This window comes from Antennarius striatus, chromosome 20, assembly GCF_040054535.1.
Source record: "Antennarius striatus isolate MH-2024 chromosome 20, ASM4005453v1, whole genome shotgun sequence".
NCBI classification, from domain to species: domain Eukaryota; kingdom Metazoa; phylum Chordata; class Actinopteri; order Lophiiformes; family Antennariidae; genus Antennarius; species Antennarius striatus.
The window spans coordinates 6676877-6693404 of NC_090795.1; the positions used below are offsets into that span (position 1 = coordinate 6676877).

At 37.9% G+C, this 16528-nt stretch overlaps 1 protein-coding gene across 1 annotated transcript; it reads right to left on the bottom strand.

Moving 5' to 3' along the window:
• Positions 1–7502: 7502 nt before the first annotated feature.
• On the bottom strand, positions 7503–16266 carry si:ch211-161h7.4 (neurofilament heavy polypeptide). The gene is made up of 17 exons (XM_068304204.1): positions 15947–16266; positions 15700–15749; positions 15479–15549; positions 15234–15382; positions 15084–15144; positions 14737–14950; positions 14493–14585; positions 14209–14286; positions 13428–13601; positions 12590–13287; positions 11985–12452; positions 11062–11653; positions 10910–10980; positions 9782–9922; positions 8386–8546; positions 8195–8285; positions 7503–8062 (listed from the first exon to the last, which is right to left on the bottom strand). The coding sequence occupies exons 1-17, from the start codon at positions 15968–15970 to the stop codon at positions 7980–7982; spliced, it is 3219 nt and encodes a 1072-aa protein (XP_068160305.1). The 5' UTR covers positions 15971–16266; the 3' UTR covers positions 7503–7979.
• Positions 16267–16528: the final 262 nt, after the last annotated feature.

Sequence of the window (16528 nt, forward strand, 5' to 3'; positions counted from 1 at the left end):
GTGACAAAAGAAGACTTCATTAAAAAAAAAAAAAAAACAGTGTAAAGGAGATGAATTAGTTTCAAGGCCATGTCACCGATTTGAAGAAATTGTTTGTTTTAGCCTCCAGGTTATGCTGGTGCTGAAGGTGGCTGATCACTCTGCTGAGGCCGTTGAAATGAAGAAGATCGTGAATTTGTTTAACCCAGAATTTGAGAGGGAGATGGAAGGATACAGTACAGCTGCAGATCAGCTACAGAAAGAATCAGATTCAACAAATAAAGCAGCAACATGATGTTCCAACATCTAAGGTGTGGCTTTCTGCTACTGGATGGATGTGACTGATGTTAATCGACAACCCCAGATGACAGAAAGAAAATTGAGACGGAGCTTATACGAGGTGTGGATGAACAGATTATACAGCTGTACGCCCTCATAATGGCATCCGCACATCTGAAAGTGGTATTGCTCAGGTTCAGCAATTTATAAAACGGAATGAGTGCCAGTTCAGCAGCAAGCCTTTTCTACATCCTGCAGATAAAATGAATGTAGTCAACATTTACCCCTTGTAAAGATGAGTCAGTGATATGTGTAGCATACACAGAGGTCCAAAGGCTGGAATCAGTAAATCCAGTTTGTGGTGACTGGTATCTGAAGCAATCTGTCACTCCTAAGGTTGAGAGGATTGTAGTTGATGATGGCAGTGATTCTGAGTGGTAGGTGTTTGATATTTCAGCAGTGTGGACCTTGACTGTCTATATGCATAGTGACAAAGTCTTTCACACATTTCACCTGAGATACTTTAAATTATAAACTTCAATGATCTGTGGTGAAGTGCATCCTATTCAGCTCCCGCGTTGGTGAAAAGAAGGCTGGAAATTTGATTTAAAGTTGATAAACAGTTTTTTTATAGAGCGAGAATTTAACACTGCTACATTCAATAGCCTGTCCAACTCTGTAAACTCTGTTATACAGTACACTGTACCTCATAAAGGATGGAAAAGAGGTGCCACCTTGGCAAATAAATAAATAAATAAATGTATGAAAAAATTTATCACACATTTGCATTCCGTGGCAGGTTTGGCTGTAGCTTGGCTGTGGAGGATTACATCCAGATGCTGCTACTCCACTGGAATGATGCCTTTTGCAAAGAAGTGCAGAGGCTGATGGATGCTTAGTTATGAATTTTAATGAAATCAAAATGGCATGTAGTGGGTTCGAAGGGTGAAAGACCTGTTGAATTAAAGGAGAAAGGGTTAAGGAGAAGATATACCTCTGAAGTAATTTAGTCACGATATATTTTTGCGTTTTCTTTGCCATTGCATTGTAAAAATCATTATTTTCAAGTATGTAAAATGTTACCAGTTAAAGGCAACCCTATTGCAACACAAAGAATCGCTATTCTGAAACTCTCTCCTGCTCTCACCTTCACCCTGTAGCATGCAGCTGAAAGCAACAAGTCGACATCCTTCACTGTTGAAAGTCATTTTGGGAGCTGAAGGAAATCACCACCTGGAGGAAACTGGCTGAGAACAAGTGGGAGTAAATTGCAATAATGCTCCTACATCGTAAAATAACTGAATGAACTGACATGGACGCAAGATGAAGAACAGCAGGTCCAATTCTAAAGGAGCGTTTTTCTTTTAAATTCATCTTCATCACCTCACTCAAACAGCATTTTGCATAAAATACATAAATTGCTAAAAGTAGCCCAGGGATCCCTTTCACTCTGCAACAACACAACGCTTTCTAATCTTTATTACTTATCTCAGGTAGGTTATTGAATCTGCATGCAGCGGGGCAGCTGTACCAGAGAGAGCTGAGTCAGGATCTGCTTGAAGTTTCTCTGTCAGACCGCAGATGGATTTGGTGGGCTACTGGCTGCTTTTCAACATTATTACATCCACCTCCAAATGTCACATTCACAAGGTGAAGCGTGTAAGATCCACAGAGCTTTTACACTAATTGGCAGTTTTATGAGTGCAATGGAAAGAGTGGACAGTTCTCTTTTACCAGAGTCTGATGAGCCTCCTGCCACATCCCTCCACAGGGCTCCAGGTGTTCACATTTTTTTATAGAAAGAAATAAACTTGCAGGTAACGATCCTGTGCTGAGTTTCCCCACTGTGAATGTCTTGTCCTTTTTCAGCCATAGATTATAATATACAGTATGTGGTGTCCTAGTAGCCATTTCCAGCTGTAATCAGATGAGTCATAACACCATTACTGTTTTTTCAAATGCAATTTTGTTTCAAGCTAATGTTTCCAATATCAGTACATATAAAATATTTACTGAATGCATTTTGGGAAATTGTCTCAAACTACTGTGCATGTACAGATTGTGCAGCCTGTAATGTTGAATTATCCCATAACAAGATGCTGCAGGTGAAATCAAGTTAGGAGGAAATACAATGGGTGTCAATACAATAGGATCAAATTAACCTTTTTGCAAGTGCAATGATTATGATTTGGGGTCAATATAAATAAGATACATGATTCTTTTCTTCTAAATTAAAGATGGAAGGATTGAGAGCTCCAGTTAAACTGAGCTTTTGAAAAACTGAATGCAGCCACATTGTGTTTATCCTTGGATGTGGTTCATGAAAGACATTTGAAAGCACTTTGTAATTGTGAACCATGTCCACAGGAACATTCTTTTTGCATAATAGGGCCTTACATACAAAAGCTTTTCATTAATCTATTCCAGGAATGAATAAAGCTCTCCAATCACAGCTTATAACCTTTGTGCATCATAGTCAAAATTATTGCCACTACTGTCAGATTGCATAGAGGCATTTCTCAGGAAATAGCTATTGGCAGCATAGAAAGGACTTTGAAATGTCAAATGAAAATGTGGAGCTTTTTAGCATCAAAGATTGTATTTCTGGATTTATAGCTGAATATGTCGATGCCAGTTCCTCACCCTGCCCAGATACACTTTGGAGTATCCCATCCCTGCTGTTCCTTGAATTTACTGATGTTATTTATTTCCAACATGTCTGAGTAAAAGATAGATATTTAGATGCGGGGTTGGGGAGGTAACATGGGCGTCTGCGGCCCTGGGAAACAATTTTGATTTCACCCCCCCCCCCACATCCCATTAATCTCCAGAAAACATTACTTTTATGTTCCTTCATAAAAGAATCTCTCCTGTGTGTAATCCAATGCACTGCAGCCTCAAAAATTACGCGACATGATCCAGTACCCCATTAGTACACAACAGCAACTCAAACATGAATTTTGCAATAAAAAACAAAAAACATTACAAGCACTATAATTTATAAACCCTATCTTTATTACTGTGTTTAGATTGCAGACATAGATGTGAAGTCATCTTATGAAGATTGAAACCTGTTTCACAGTATCTGCAGTGATAATTTTGTGACTCTCGCAGCTTTTGGAAACACTGGTGAGTTATTATTAATCTTAACACTGGTATCAATGATCACACAAAACAACAAGAATATACTATCAACCTTTAAGGAGAATGACACCATTCAGTAAATGCCCTCAGGATAAATTGAGCCTGGGATGTCTCAGTGACATGTTACCAGATCAGCCTCCATTAATGAGTTTAATCTGACAAACAGACACTCTACATTCAACCATTTCTTTGATTGCTACGGATCTAAGACTCAATGCATCTCAGCAGCGCAGAAATACGGAGGCATGAAGGCACTGATAAATCTAGAGTCTTCCCTCTCAGTGATGCTTAACCTTTGATTGTCCCAAATCTAACTTTAAACACTTTGGAAGAGTTGGGTTTTTTTTTACTCACCTCAAGATAAAACATTTGTTCTGCTGGCCCAACTGAAATTACATCACCAGGATGACAATAAAACATGATTGTGGGGTTATAAGACCAGTGGGGGAAAAGAACTAAGAGGAAATCTCTGTGTCTGCTGTTGGAGGCTGGTGAGAAATCAATAACCAATTCCTGTGTCTGAAACAGCAGAGGAAAATTTTCCGCCACATCTGTTTACATAGTTCACAGGCGAAGGATGTGGATGCTCACGTGAACTGGACTGCTGACCTGGATGAGCTCTAAATGATTTGCTTTGACAATGTGTCAATGCAGTTTTGACCGGACTCAGAGAAACACATTTGTATAATCTTAAGAACAGTTGTACCTAAACCTGTAGTCCTATCTGTCATGTGACATCATCCTGTCAAGATAATACAATTTTCGTTTTACTTATTCAATGAGCCGAAGGGAGTAATGGTTAGACTGTGATGGGAAACTAAGATACAACAATAGTCAATAGAGTCAGTTTGACCAGAGCTGCAAAATCAATCAGCTGCACAGAATTGTAATCGGATTACTTGCGTGCAGATTTTACTGGCCCGGGGCAAAACTAACTCAGAGTTAAAGCCATAAAACACATAAACAATAATAAAACAGCCTCGGATATGCAGTCGTTCATTTTGGGTGTCAAAGTTGCATAAATGCCTCTTTCAAACATTAAGCCTCTTGGCTTTCCTGTGATATCCAGTGCAACCTTGCGTAAATTGTTAAAACGGACATTAAAAAATAATTTCCTGTTTTTCGCCCGCGACTGAAAGAAATTGCTGATTGTTAGGGGATGAGTAATGGAGCAACACACAACAGTTTTATTGTCAAGACTTTTTCAGTCACTCTTGTGCTTATTGGCTCAAGTATAACTCCTAACAAAGTTTAGAGTCGGCCTGGACAAAGGAAGGAAGTCATACTTAGCCCCTGAGGTCAGTTCTAAGGGGTGAAACTCAAACTATCACAAAACATCTCTATAGCCTTTGTGTGGACTAAAGAATTTGTGGCATGCAAAGCTCAGCAAAGTCAAGCGCTGTAATTAATATACTGGAATCATTAAATCTGTTATCTGGGTTCCATGTTTTACGGTGACATTGTTTCTGCAGGCTCACAGCTCAAGCTAATGCTCCACAATGAAATTTTAACTGTGGAGGAGTTTGATACAGTGTCGTAACTCCCTTTAAGATCCAGACCAGAAGATTTGTTTGGATTTAGAAGTAGATATATATCAAATTCATGAGTGTGTTTTTTCCTCTAAAAGAACAATAATTTATATCTTTTTTACAGTCTACTTCTCTTTTTCCTACTGATGATGATTGTTTAAAACCTTAATGAATTTATGATTAAAAGAATCATAAATTCAGATTATCTGAAAAGACAAGATTAAAAGTCTGCTGCCAAAAAAGGACTCACACATTTGTGAATAGAATTTGTATTGAATAATGAGTTGTGTTCAGTTTTTTTTTCTTGCGAGCAACCCAAGGCAAACCTGTGTAATAAAGAGCCTTCTTATTCAGCACTTTGATGAGCTATATCCGGTGGATGGATTACTTTCGTCATCAATTCGCGTTAGCAACACAGTATATGAATGTTTTCTCATATTTTCATGTGAAAAAGCAGAAAATTGACGTTTTTAACTGTCTGCTCAAACAAATTCATCCAGTCAGTTAAAATGTGAGAACATAGAGAAGCTACAATAAATCATAAAACGTGCTGACCCCAGTGTTCTTGGCATGTTCCAAGAATCATTTCCCACACTAAAATGTGCAAATACAACACTTTGTTCTGGAAATGCTCATTCTGTACTTGACATCTTTTACAATCCCCTCTCCTTTTATTTCACTGGAACACAGGGTAGAGGATGTTTCAGCCTCTTCTCTGCACACTAACTGTTGCAGGCAGCATATTTGATAGGAGATGTGCTTTATAATTTAAGTCCTGGGAGGTCAGGCCAGTGCACTCAGTAGGAGACTGTTTCCAGAAGCGCTAAGCAGCTAATAAGAGTTTAGAAGTGATAAATTATCAAACAGGCAAGTTGTTGAAGCTTTGTTTTATAAAAGACATCCTATGTTTTCTTAATGACTGAAATCACAGCATAGAGTTAAGGTTAATTCACATAGTAGAGAGCAATTTCAAGAATTAAAAATCATATTGGTGTCGGTGTAATCAAAGATATGGATGAAGAAAAGCTTGAATGTTCTGAGAGAGATAATTCAACCCTCATGACATAGGTTGCTGTTTTACTTCAGTTGCGATGCCCGCCAGAGGGTGGATGTTGGTGTGTGGGTCAAGGTCTAGGGTGCTTTTTGTTGCTAAAAGAACAGCAACCTTTATAGATATTACTGCTGTGACAATATTGCCAGAATATTAGACATTTATTAATAGAATTGTTTCTGCTGAAGGAATATTTAAAAAAACAACATAAAAAAACAAATACATAAATAAAGTTTTCCAAGTGATTCTTTCCAGGAGAACTTGACATTGACTTGACCATAAACACTTGCTCAAATTGAAAAATGGCTCGATATCTTGACAGTCAATAATTAAACATCATATTTTGTCATTCAGTTTAAATGACATCCCTTTTCAGAGAAAACATCTTGGTGGGCCCTCTAAGGAACTGTTCCAGTTGAGGTAATTAAATAAACTTTCATGGTATACTTTCAAAGGATAAATCCTCTTGTAGTCCAACAGAGGCTACCTCAAGTAGTTATTGAAGAGTTTCAAAAAAATTGCGTCAATACTGTGACTCCTTCAACCTGGGATGTTTTTGTTGTTGTTGTTATTGTCCACTTTCCCAGCTGCCTTACACTGTAATATGCTTTAAACAATGTATTTGTAAGATTTGTAAGACCTGTAAACAGACTCTGATGTGTGAAATCAATGGCTTAATATTAACAGAAATGACAGATTGCTTTCATATGCTAATGAAAAATATTGTGCATTTATGCACAGCTTGGTTTTAAGAGGAGACAGCAAGATAGTAAGTGACAGTGACAGCGCTAAAGAAACATGTTTGAATGCTTACATCAAGACTTATCAGTTGTTCTGTGTATCCATGATCACACACTGTGGACCGGTTGGAGGACAAAGAGCATCATCAACTATCCTGAAGCCTGACGTTTGGGAGAGGCCGACTCTTGCAGGCGTGACCATAACAACACATTAACACTTCACAGGAAATTTTCTGTGCAAATTCAACTCAAACACATTTCTGAATAAAATATTGTTGCACTGATGTTATTTTTACTGCTGCCTTCACTCGTGACTTAACAAATAATTAAATTCAGTGGGTAAAACTTTGATCCAACAGAAGATGATGCATTATTGATTAAATTGCTCAATGGAAATGGAACATTAAAAATTGTTTTTCATTATGACATACAATTACCATGGAGTTTCGGTTAACATAGGATAAGCAATACATATCTAGAGTGGACTTCAACTTCAGGAAATTCAGTCGCATTCCTGATGCTCATAGTCAGCAATTTGTACTAGGATGTCTCCTCACAAACCTCAATCCCAGGATAACAACTTCTGGTGTACTGTGGGTTTTGCTGCTGTTTTTTCTTGCCTGAAAACTAATCTACAATTCATTTTACAACAAACCATTGCCTTGATTTAATATAATAGAACTAAAGAATGAAATTGCAAATTAAAAGACAACAATAACACAAAGAAGGATAATTCAGTACAACATTGTTTGCAAAAAATGTGAGACCTTTATTCCTCAATACTATGCAGTTTTCTAAATAAAACAGATATAGTTCTTGGTATGACATTTTTTGGCCTTTAAGAATTATACTTTAGAAATAATACAATCCCATTTGTTATTGTACAAGTATTTACAAGAGCCTTTTTTTAATTAGCTACCAATCAACAAATTTGTTTGCAATGTCTATAATTTAAAAAAAAAATTCATTACCAGGTTAAGAAAACCGTGTTTGTATGCTGATTGAACTGGCTGGAAATAATACAGCTACGCTGATAGGAGTCTGATTACACTAACAAAAAAGGTCAAAACTATTTGCAAGCTTTTTTGCTAGTATTTCCTTAGCAGTGCCATTACTAACACTTCTACTGGATAAGGGACAAATACAGGTTTAAAAACTGGCTTAACATTTACTATTTACATATCAGGTTTCAAAGCACAGAGTCACTTTAAATACCAAATTAATGTCAGACACACTTGTTCATTTTTTAAAGGAATTTCAATCTGAACTCTCTGCAAATATCCTGGTGAAGTACACAACTGCAGGCTGCGACATCATGTTTTGGATGCTGTAAGCATGTCCTGTGTGAAAATAAAGAAAACAGAAAAGTCAGCAAATATAAATATAAATAAATAAAAACGTAAAGACTGAAAAGCAAAACATTCTTTTGGTTCTGGCTTCATGTACGTAATTACTGTATATAAAATCCTTACCACATGGCACCATAAAAGATTGTCCTGGGTTTAAGCGAGTCCCACATCCGTCAATGATTACATTCACGGAGCTTGTCAGTATGTTAAAAACCTATTAAAACAAAATAATAGAAATAGATTTTTAAACATTTGTAGCATACAAGAGGACAAATGATGACATTAACAACAAAAAGCGTGAGTGGTGCACTGACTGTTGTGGCGCTGTGATCCACCCACAGAGGTTTCTTCATGTAGGAGCCCAGCAGCATTTTTCCATTACAGATGGAGCCAGAGTTCAGGTCCACCATGAAGCCAATAGCTCTTCCTTGATGGAAGTACCAATCAAACTGATCGGGGGTGATTGCAGAACCCTCTGCAATGATATTAACCAAGACGACTCACTCAGTGACAGGCCTGGCTAATAACGACTCATGTTTCAAAGAGGTCCAGAGGAATCATTTGATTCATGAGGTTGTCCGCATCAGTGACTAACAAAAATTTTCAATTCAAGGATCTCTAAACCGACAAAAATAAACCCTAACACGTCCACACATGTAACTACAGAAATAGCATTGAACCAATGACCAAAACAGATGTAAATACTGCCCATGCGTTACTTATTGAATACCAATTATTCCCTTTTGTAGTGAAATCCCTTGAAAGACAACTGGGGGACACAGCGCCTCCCCTTTGTAGGTCATCGGGCTACATCCCAAATAAAAGCAAAAAGTATTGAAACATTTTAAATGTGATATAAAGTATTATAGTACAAGGCAAATTACTTACGTATTTTTGACAAATTGGGACTTTAGTCTGCTTAGACTAACAATTTAGCATCATTATGAACTTTGCCCTTCATGCTAGCAGAGACTTTTCTGTCTCATAAGACACCTGACACTTTCCTCCATCCATTCTAGCCTGCTTGGATCTATTTCTTCACCTCCTTACACACCGACCGATGCTCCGGAATGTTGACTCCAAGTATTTAACGTCCTTCACCATCACTATTTCTTCTTCCTTTAACCTCACTGTAGTCTCCACTCTTCTCATTTCTTTTTCTTCTCCACTCTTCTCATTTATGCACAAATATTCTGTTTTACTTCAGATAATCTTCATTCCTCCCCTCTAAGACACATGCCGCCACCTTTTTAAATGTTCCTCCACCTGCTCCCTACTTTCGCTGCAGACCACGTCATCTGCGAACATGGGGATTCCAGTCTAACTTCATCTATCAGCCTATCCATCAACACTGCAAACAAGATGGGGCTCAGAGCTGATCCCTGATCAGTCCCACCTCTACCTTGAACTCTTCTGTCACAGCTGGAGCGCATCTCACTGCTGTCCAGGTACTATTCTAATGCACTTCTCTGACACTCCAGACTTTCTAATGCAGGATGACAGTTCCTCTCTGGGTACCCATATGTTGAACAGGTCATTTCTTAGTACATCTTAGTACATGAATCTTCTCCCTTAAAATGCTGATCAATTAAAGCTCATATGATAGAAGGTGTGATTGAGTAACAGTATTAAGTGGCTGCTGCCTTTTATGTATCTATTAAGACACTGTAACTACATCTAAAAACAATTAAATGGAGTGGACATTCTTACTCTCAGCAGTGATTGACCAGACACACTTAAACCACTTTGTCAGGTTGTCCTTATCCTTCGGCTGCAGGATCAGCGGTTTGAGAGGTGCAGCACAGAGATCTGATGCAGACAGGACAGCACTGACTCTTCTGGACGGCAGAACTAGAACAGAGTTTAGATAAAACAAGCTCTTTGACAAGCTGGAGGAACCAGAAATATTTCACCATTTAACAGACACATGATGTCACATGGATCATGTCCAGTTGACATTAACAGTGACATCACTGTAGGGAGCTGGTGAAATACTGAAACCCATCAATACTTATGTCAAGAGACTGAATGTAAATATCAAGCAAAACCAGAAACCTTATGGACATGATGTGACAACTTGTAAAATTAAATATTGCTGGACAATTATATTGAAATTTCAATTACAATATCGGTTTCAATAATCATGCAAATGAAATCAAAATGAAATGAAGTGATCAAAATGAAGCCAATATTGTGCCACATTGTTTATGTGCTACTTTCACCTTGTATATAACCCAGTCATGCGTGCCGCTGCTTCAAGAAGATTAGAAGAGGCCAAAAACACAAATCACATTTCAGCAATCACTTCAAAATACTACATAAAAAACAATTAGTAAACATGTCACACTGGCTCTTAAGTACATGTTTCTCTCACAGCTCAGTCATGTAGTTGTAGAAATCAGACAGCAGAGGAACCTGGCTTAATATGATTTACACTTATGAAGAAAAAAACTTTAAATATTAATTTGACATATAATTCAACTGAAAAACAGATAAAAATAGTACCACATCTACTAAGTAGGCAGTCACAGACTGCAACATCCCGTGACACACCTGAATTCAAAATGTTACCCTGACCAATTTTCATTGGTCAGGGTAAATGCAGGGTAAATCAGAAGTAATGTGCCTTTTGTCACATTACTCGGGATTTTTTTCTATCTGCAACGGTTGCGAAGATATTTGGTGGAGTGGACAAACTAACAAAAGAACGGACGAACACACAAACACTGACAATCGCAATACATCATCGCTTTGAAGCGGGATGTTAGTAATGCTAACAGTACTACTAGTAATAACATGAACATGAATATTAATAATAAACAAATAATTAGTGCATACTTAAGTCATCACTGTCTTCATACTGTTCCAGCACAATCATAGAGGATGGACCACTGTTCAGGGATCTTAACCTGCCAAAAACAGAAAAACAATAAAAACCTGTACAGACAAAAAGCAACCGTCTGACTTCGTACATGTGATCTGACTGACACCTGCTGTTCTGTGGGGCTTCGTGGCTGACTGAGCAATGGGTTTCTGCATCAGCATCCGCAGTGAGGTTGTCTCCTTCAGTCCTGCTGGGTGTTGTGCAGTCAGTCACAGTGACTTCCACAGCAGGACTTGCAACAATTTTATGTTTGTTTTTCCGAGCAGCCTGTCTGTTGCCAACAGCCGGAGTCTCTGCATCTGAAGTGAAAATGTCTTTGAAGGTGGCGAGAGAGCGCTTGACAGTTTTGGGTGCTGATAATGGCACCACTTTCAGAGGAGAAGCAGGAGTTCCCCCTGCTGGTTTCAAAGAAGCCGCCATATTGCCATTTTTTGGTACCCCAAGCCCTGAAGATCTGCTCTGTTGGGCTTTCTTTTTCTTGCGAGGCTTGAGCTCCTGCTGCAGAGTTTGTAAGGAAGTGTTCTGCACATCCTCAGGCACGTCATTACTCTTCCACCAGTTACTGGGAGGTTTCCTCCTACGTTTCTCAGGTACTCCTCTGGATTCCTCTGTTGGTCCACGCAGAATGTCCAGTGCCGGTTTGCCAGACATCTTTTCATGAGAGACGTTGTGATATACTCGTTGAAATAACTGATCCCCTGTAAAACATGTATCATATATCATGTATCACAATACATATTTTTATTTTATGACTTTATATTTCTAAGCCATTACATTGCACGGGTACTCTTTAATCTCATGTTCTGAGCCAAAAGAAACAAAACAGATTTGTATGTGTTCATAAATGTGTAATGACAATTTAAAACTCATTTACATTTCCAGAGACTCACTTTCACTGTTACACAGGCATATTTTACTGAACTTGTTTTCTTCTCCTTAGGATTTTAAATGTAGGACCTTTTACTGGTAATAGAGTATTTTCAAACTGTGGTATTTGATTATGAGTGCTTTTTTCACTGTTTAGCTCACCTGGGTTAAGGCTGGGGTCTCTCTGTACAAGGACGAAAGGGCTCGACTGGACTTGAACCAGGTCCTGGTCCTGGATCCCCTGCTGCTCTTCAATCGGTTTTGCCTCTACTGCATCAATTTTTTTTTTCCTTTTGATTTTTTTTTCTTTGACTTTATCTGTTTTCTGACTGGATGACAGAGCAGTTGGAGTCCGATTCCTCCCCTTTGAAACTTGCTCCTTCTTCGTCTTAACAGGTGATAGCATTCCTGCGCTGACATCTTTTATGTTTTGCTTTGACTTCTTTGGCGTGAGGTGGTCCTGAGAAACTTCTGTTTTCTTGTCCGTCTGAGAGCTCCACAACCACCACTGTCCAGGTTGCCTACGTTTCCTTTTTCCGACAACTTCACTATCTTCAGATGAACTCCCCTTGGACATGACCACATCTTCAGTCTGTTCATCCTTTTCATTTAAGTGTGCTTCACACACAACTAAATGAGGAGGGGGGGTATAAAAAGATATCTATTTATTGTTATCAAAATTAATAATGAACATTGTTAAGAAGAACAAAAAGTATCAAAATTGTCATAGACACAATTGTTACCTGTGATTTTAAATGTTAGGTTACCTGGAAGAGCGTCAAGGCCTTTAGCATCTGTTTGTCCATCTCTGATTGGCTCATCAAGTTCCTTCACAAGCTCGACAGACGCCATCTCCTTTACTGCACCGCATTCCTGCATCAATTTTCTGGTCCCCTTTCCTAACTTGGGCTTACTTGTCTTTCCATTTTTTTCCCCATCTTTTAAAAACTTTGACTCTTTTGTGTCAGAGGATGTTTGACCTTTCTTCTCTCTTTTCAGAATATTCTTTTCTTTATTAATTTCCTCTCTGGCTGATTCTTGAGCCTCTGCTTTGTGACTTTGTTTAGATCGCAATTTCTTGAGTTGTTGGTTCTTCTTCTTCGGTTTCTCTTGTTCCATTAAGTCATCGGAAGGAAGCTCCTCAACACAAAACTCAGCAATTTTATATCCAGGCGGGGTCACCTCATTCTTCCCTTTCTCTTTCCCCTCCGTTTTGTGGGTCTGCAGTTTGCCATCTGCTTGATCAGATTTCTGCTCTTTTTGTGCAGATTCCAATGTGGTTTCCTTCACCCCCTTTTCTGTTGAACTGTCTTTATCAGTACTGGGTGTTTTCCCTTTTTTCCTTTTTGTGACAGATTTACTTGGAATTGAAATAAAAATAGGTGCATCATCCTCAAGAATCAAGAAATCATCCTCGGGCTCAGGAGGATTGGGTGGTTTCACTGGCGACAGAGACTTCCTGGCACTTAAAACAAATAAGGATTATTTCATTGTTAACGATACATCATTTCCATTATTTTGTGTATAAATCCGTATTCTGGTTGTTTATGATTTTCTATAAGAAGCACTTCAGCAATTCAATGCTCAACTCTAATCTCAACTCACCATGAATGTTTCGGCTGTGTTGCTTCTCTGAGCTTCTGTAGGAAAGTTGACTTGCCCTTTCCCACACTGGCGGACGCCATTGGTTGCTGCCTCAGAACACCTTCAGACTTTTTAGGAGTGGTAACGACAGGCACCTGTGTCATTGCCTTCACTGATGGGTCTGAGTTTTCTTGCCTTTGAATGGAAAAAAGAAAAAGAAAAACACATAAATGACCGGATCACATTATCCACTTCAATCATTGCACATCACCATATACTACACAGCTGTCTTAGATAACTGTATTATCTGTAATTCCTTTATTTTTTTCTTTTCAGTTATTTTTTCAAACTTACATTGGTGGAAAGCTGTTCCATGTTATGAATCGACATTGAGACTCAAGACATATCAGAAAACTGATAGCAGATGATAATGTCTTATTACACGCCGTTTATGTTCCAGTTTGCAAAAGTAAATTTCAGTTTTCCATTTCCAAAATCCTCTAACGCTTTCTGATATGATTCTTCATCACATTATCATTTTAATGTCATTCATAGCAGTAATCTAATTGACAGTAAACGTGTTTATCATTTATGACACTATAACTATGCTTCCTCTGTGTTTTCACCCTCACTTCTATGATTCATACATATCACATACATGTAATAAAGCATTCCACCAAAGTGTTCAACATATAAATAATGATCCATGAATGAATCCCTTAAAATTAAAATTTAATGTTATTTATTCTAATCAAGTATTATGTGATTTATATTACCATATTACTAGATCATTAATTCTTACCTTAGTGCTTTTCTTTTGCCATTCAAATTTGACATCATATTTTTGGGTGCTTTTTCTTCAACTGGGAGACCCTCTCTACTGCAGAAAGATATCAAATTTACACAACAAGCACTTTATATAATCTGCAATCTGAACATCCAATAATGAAAACAGGAACCACAGAACTAAAGCTTCATCTTCAAAACTCAAAATAAAAAGCCTGACTGCTGCAGTGACTACAGCAATAGAGATTTGGGGGGGCTGGAAACCAAATTATTAGTAAGATAAAAATTGACATGTCTTACCGTGATTCTTCCACCTTATTCGGGTGACTGGAAATTTTATGTTTGCCTAAAACAACTTTGCTTGGAGGAGAGTCCAACTCAGAATCATCACTTCTGGAAAAATGGCAGCAGATTAATGAGTAAGAATACACTGGCTTCCAATGTTAATGCTGAATATTTGATTCTCCTGTATGATCAATCAGAACAAAATGATATAATTCATTGCAGACTACTTATGTCATACATAAAATGCATTAATACTTACTGCTGTAAAATTTGTCCACTGGACTGGAGTTTTTGTTTGGGTAAAGACTCCATCTTTGCCTCTTCTTTTTCTACATCTTCACAAGCAAAGAGGATTGGGGACATAATACAGTGCTTTTCAGTGTCAGTTGTTTCTGCACCTTTAACAGTCACATTCTCTTCAATAGGGCTTGATGTCTTCACTGGTCTGTGTGCACTAAATCCAAAATCCAAATCTGCAACAAAAAGAAGTAAAGTCAATTCAAAAGCAAACAAAATCTATAACACAAAAAAGTTCACAGAACTTTGATGAACCATTTCATACGTGTTTAATATTTTTTCAGTAAAATATTGGTTTGAGTCTCTTACCAATGTCTGGTGCAGGGCCAGGTGACTTTGTGGCACGATGTAGGACATTTCCATTAGGACCCTTAAGAGTTAAACAGCACATATATGGTTCTATCACATTTTAAAAGCATCTTGTGCGACTGAAAACGGGTAAAGGTAATACTGTACTACCTTTTGGCATTGTGAATTTTTTGTTGTCGGGTGTCCTTCTTTTTGTGGGACACTAGGTGACTCACAGTCGCACTCTTTTGTATCATCAGAGAGCTGGAGAAAAGTTCTTTTGGGAAGTATGTCAGCATCCTCACTATGAAAGGATGACTCTGAAAACAGTAATTAAATACAGGTTACCTTAGAAAGCAATGCAAAAGCAATTCAAATTTCAAACATAGTACAAACAGAACTTAAACAAAACTCACCCAAGTCATCAAACATCTTATCAATGTCTCCTAATGACAGAGGTTCTCCTCCCAGCCACTGAGTAGATGGACTAAAAGTACAAATATAAATTCAGCAACACTATTCTACATTAAAAATTTAAATACCCCAAAACCCAGTTATTAAAAGACAAAAATACAATTCTATTGTTATTATTAATCTATTGATACATAATATTTGTAACAGGCTTGAAAAGACGTACCATTCCTTTTCTACTAAGTTAACGTAGCAGAGTTTCCTCTTGGGTCTCTTCTGTGAACAGACAAATGATTGGACATTCTCCATTACTTGTGTTGCATAAAGAAGTTAGCATCACAACACCTCCAAATAGCATATCTAGTAAAACAATACAAACACAATCTAGCTAAGCAACATTTAATGACGGTAGTATTAGTTAACTAACAACTATCTAAGGCAAAAAAAGGCACAAAAAGAAGCATTTAACTCACCAAAGTGGGATACTTAGTTTCCATTTGTGTTCCGCAGCTTCCTGTCTTTCTGATGATAGGGCTACTAGACTGTTTACGACATCAAAACTCAAGCTAACATTTAAATGCTAATGCTAACCATCCTTTTGTTTTTAACTGCCCTCATTTGATTCGCCCAGTGAATACCTTTATTTCAGTCCGGTTTCTAAAAGTCATAAGTTAGAAATAAAGTATCATTGTGTGAAAGCGAGCGATATCATTTTTTCCGCAGTTCAATAATACGCAGACGTTAGCAAAACAGTAGCGCTCTTAAAAATTTGTAAAGACCCGCGCGCGCTGGTGTCGTTTAGTGACGTAAGCCCCGAGTTTATTTTCTCAGGCAATACTTTTTAAACTTTGCCAGGTGCTCAGCCGTGATATTCCTGCATATATTTCAACGTGAACTTACGTTTGAATATATTTTTATATATACGCGTAAACTTCTGATATTTTGGACATCATTTTTCAAAGACTTGTTTCCTTTAAGATCAAGCTTCGGAAAAAATTAATTAGCTTCATGTACGGCTGCGCCCTCTTCTTCTTCCCCCTTCAACTTTGTTGGGG

Coding starts and splice junctions, on each gene's coding strand:
- si:ch211-161h7.4 (XM_068304204.1), bottom strand. CDS start 15,970: ATGGAAACTAAGTATCCCACTTTG. Junction 8,286..8,385: donor TGGATCACAGCGCCACAACA/GTCAGTGCACCA, acceptor TTGTTTTAATAG/GTTTTTAACATACTGACAAG. Junction 8,063..8,194: donor ATCTTTTATGGTGCCATGTG/GTAAGGATTTTA, acceptor ATTTTCACACAG/GACATGCTTACAGCATCCAA.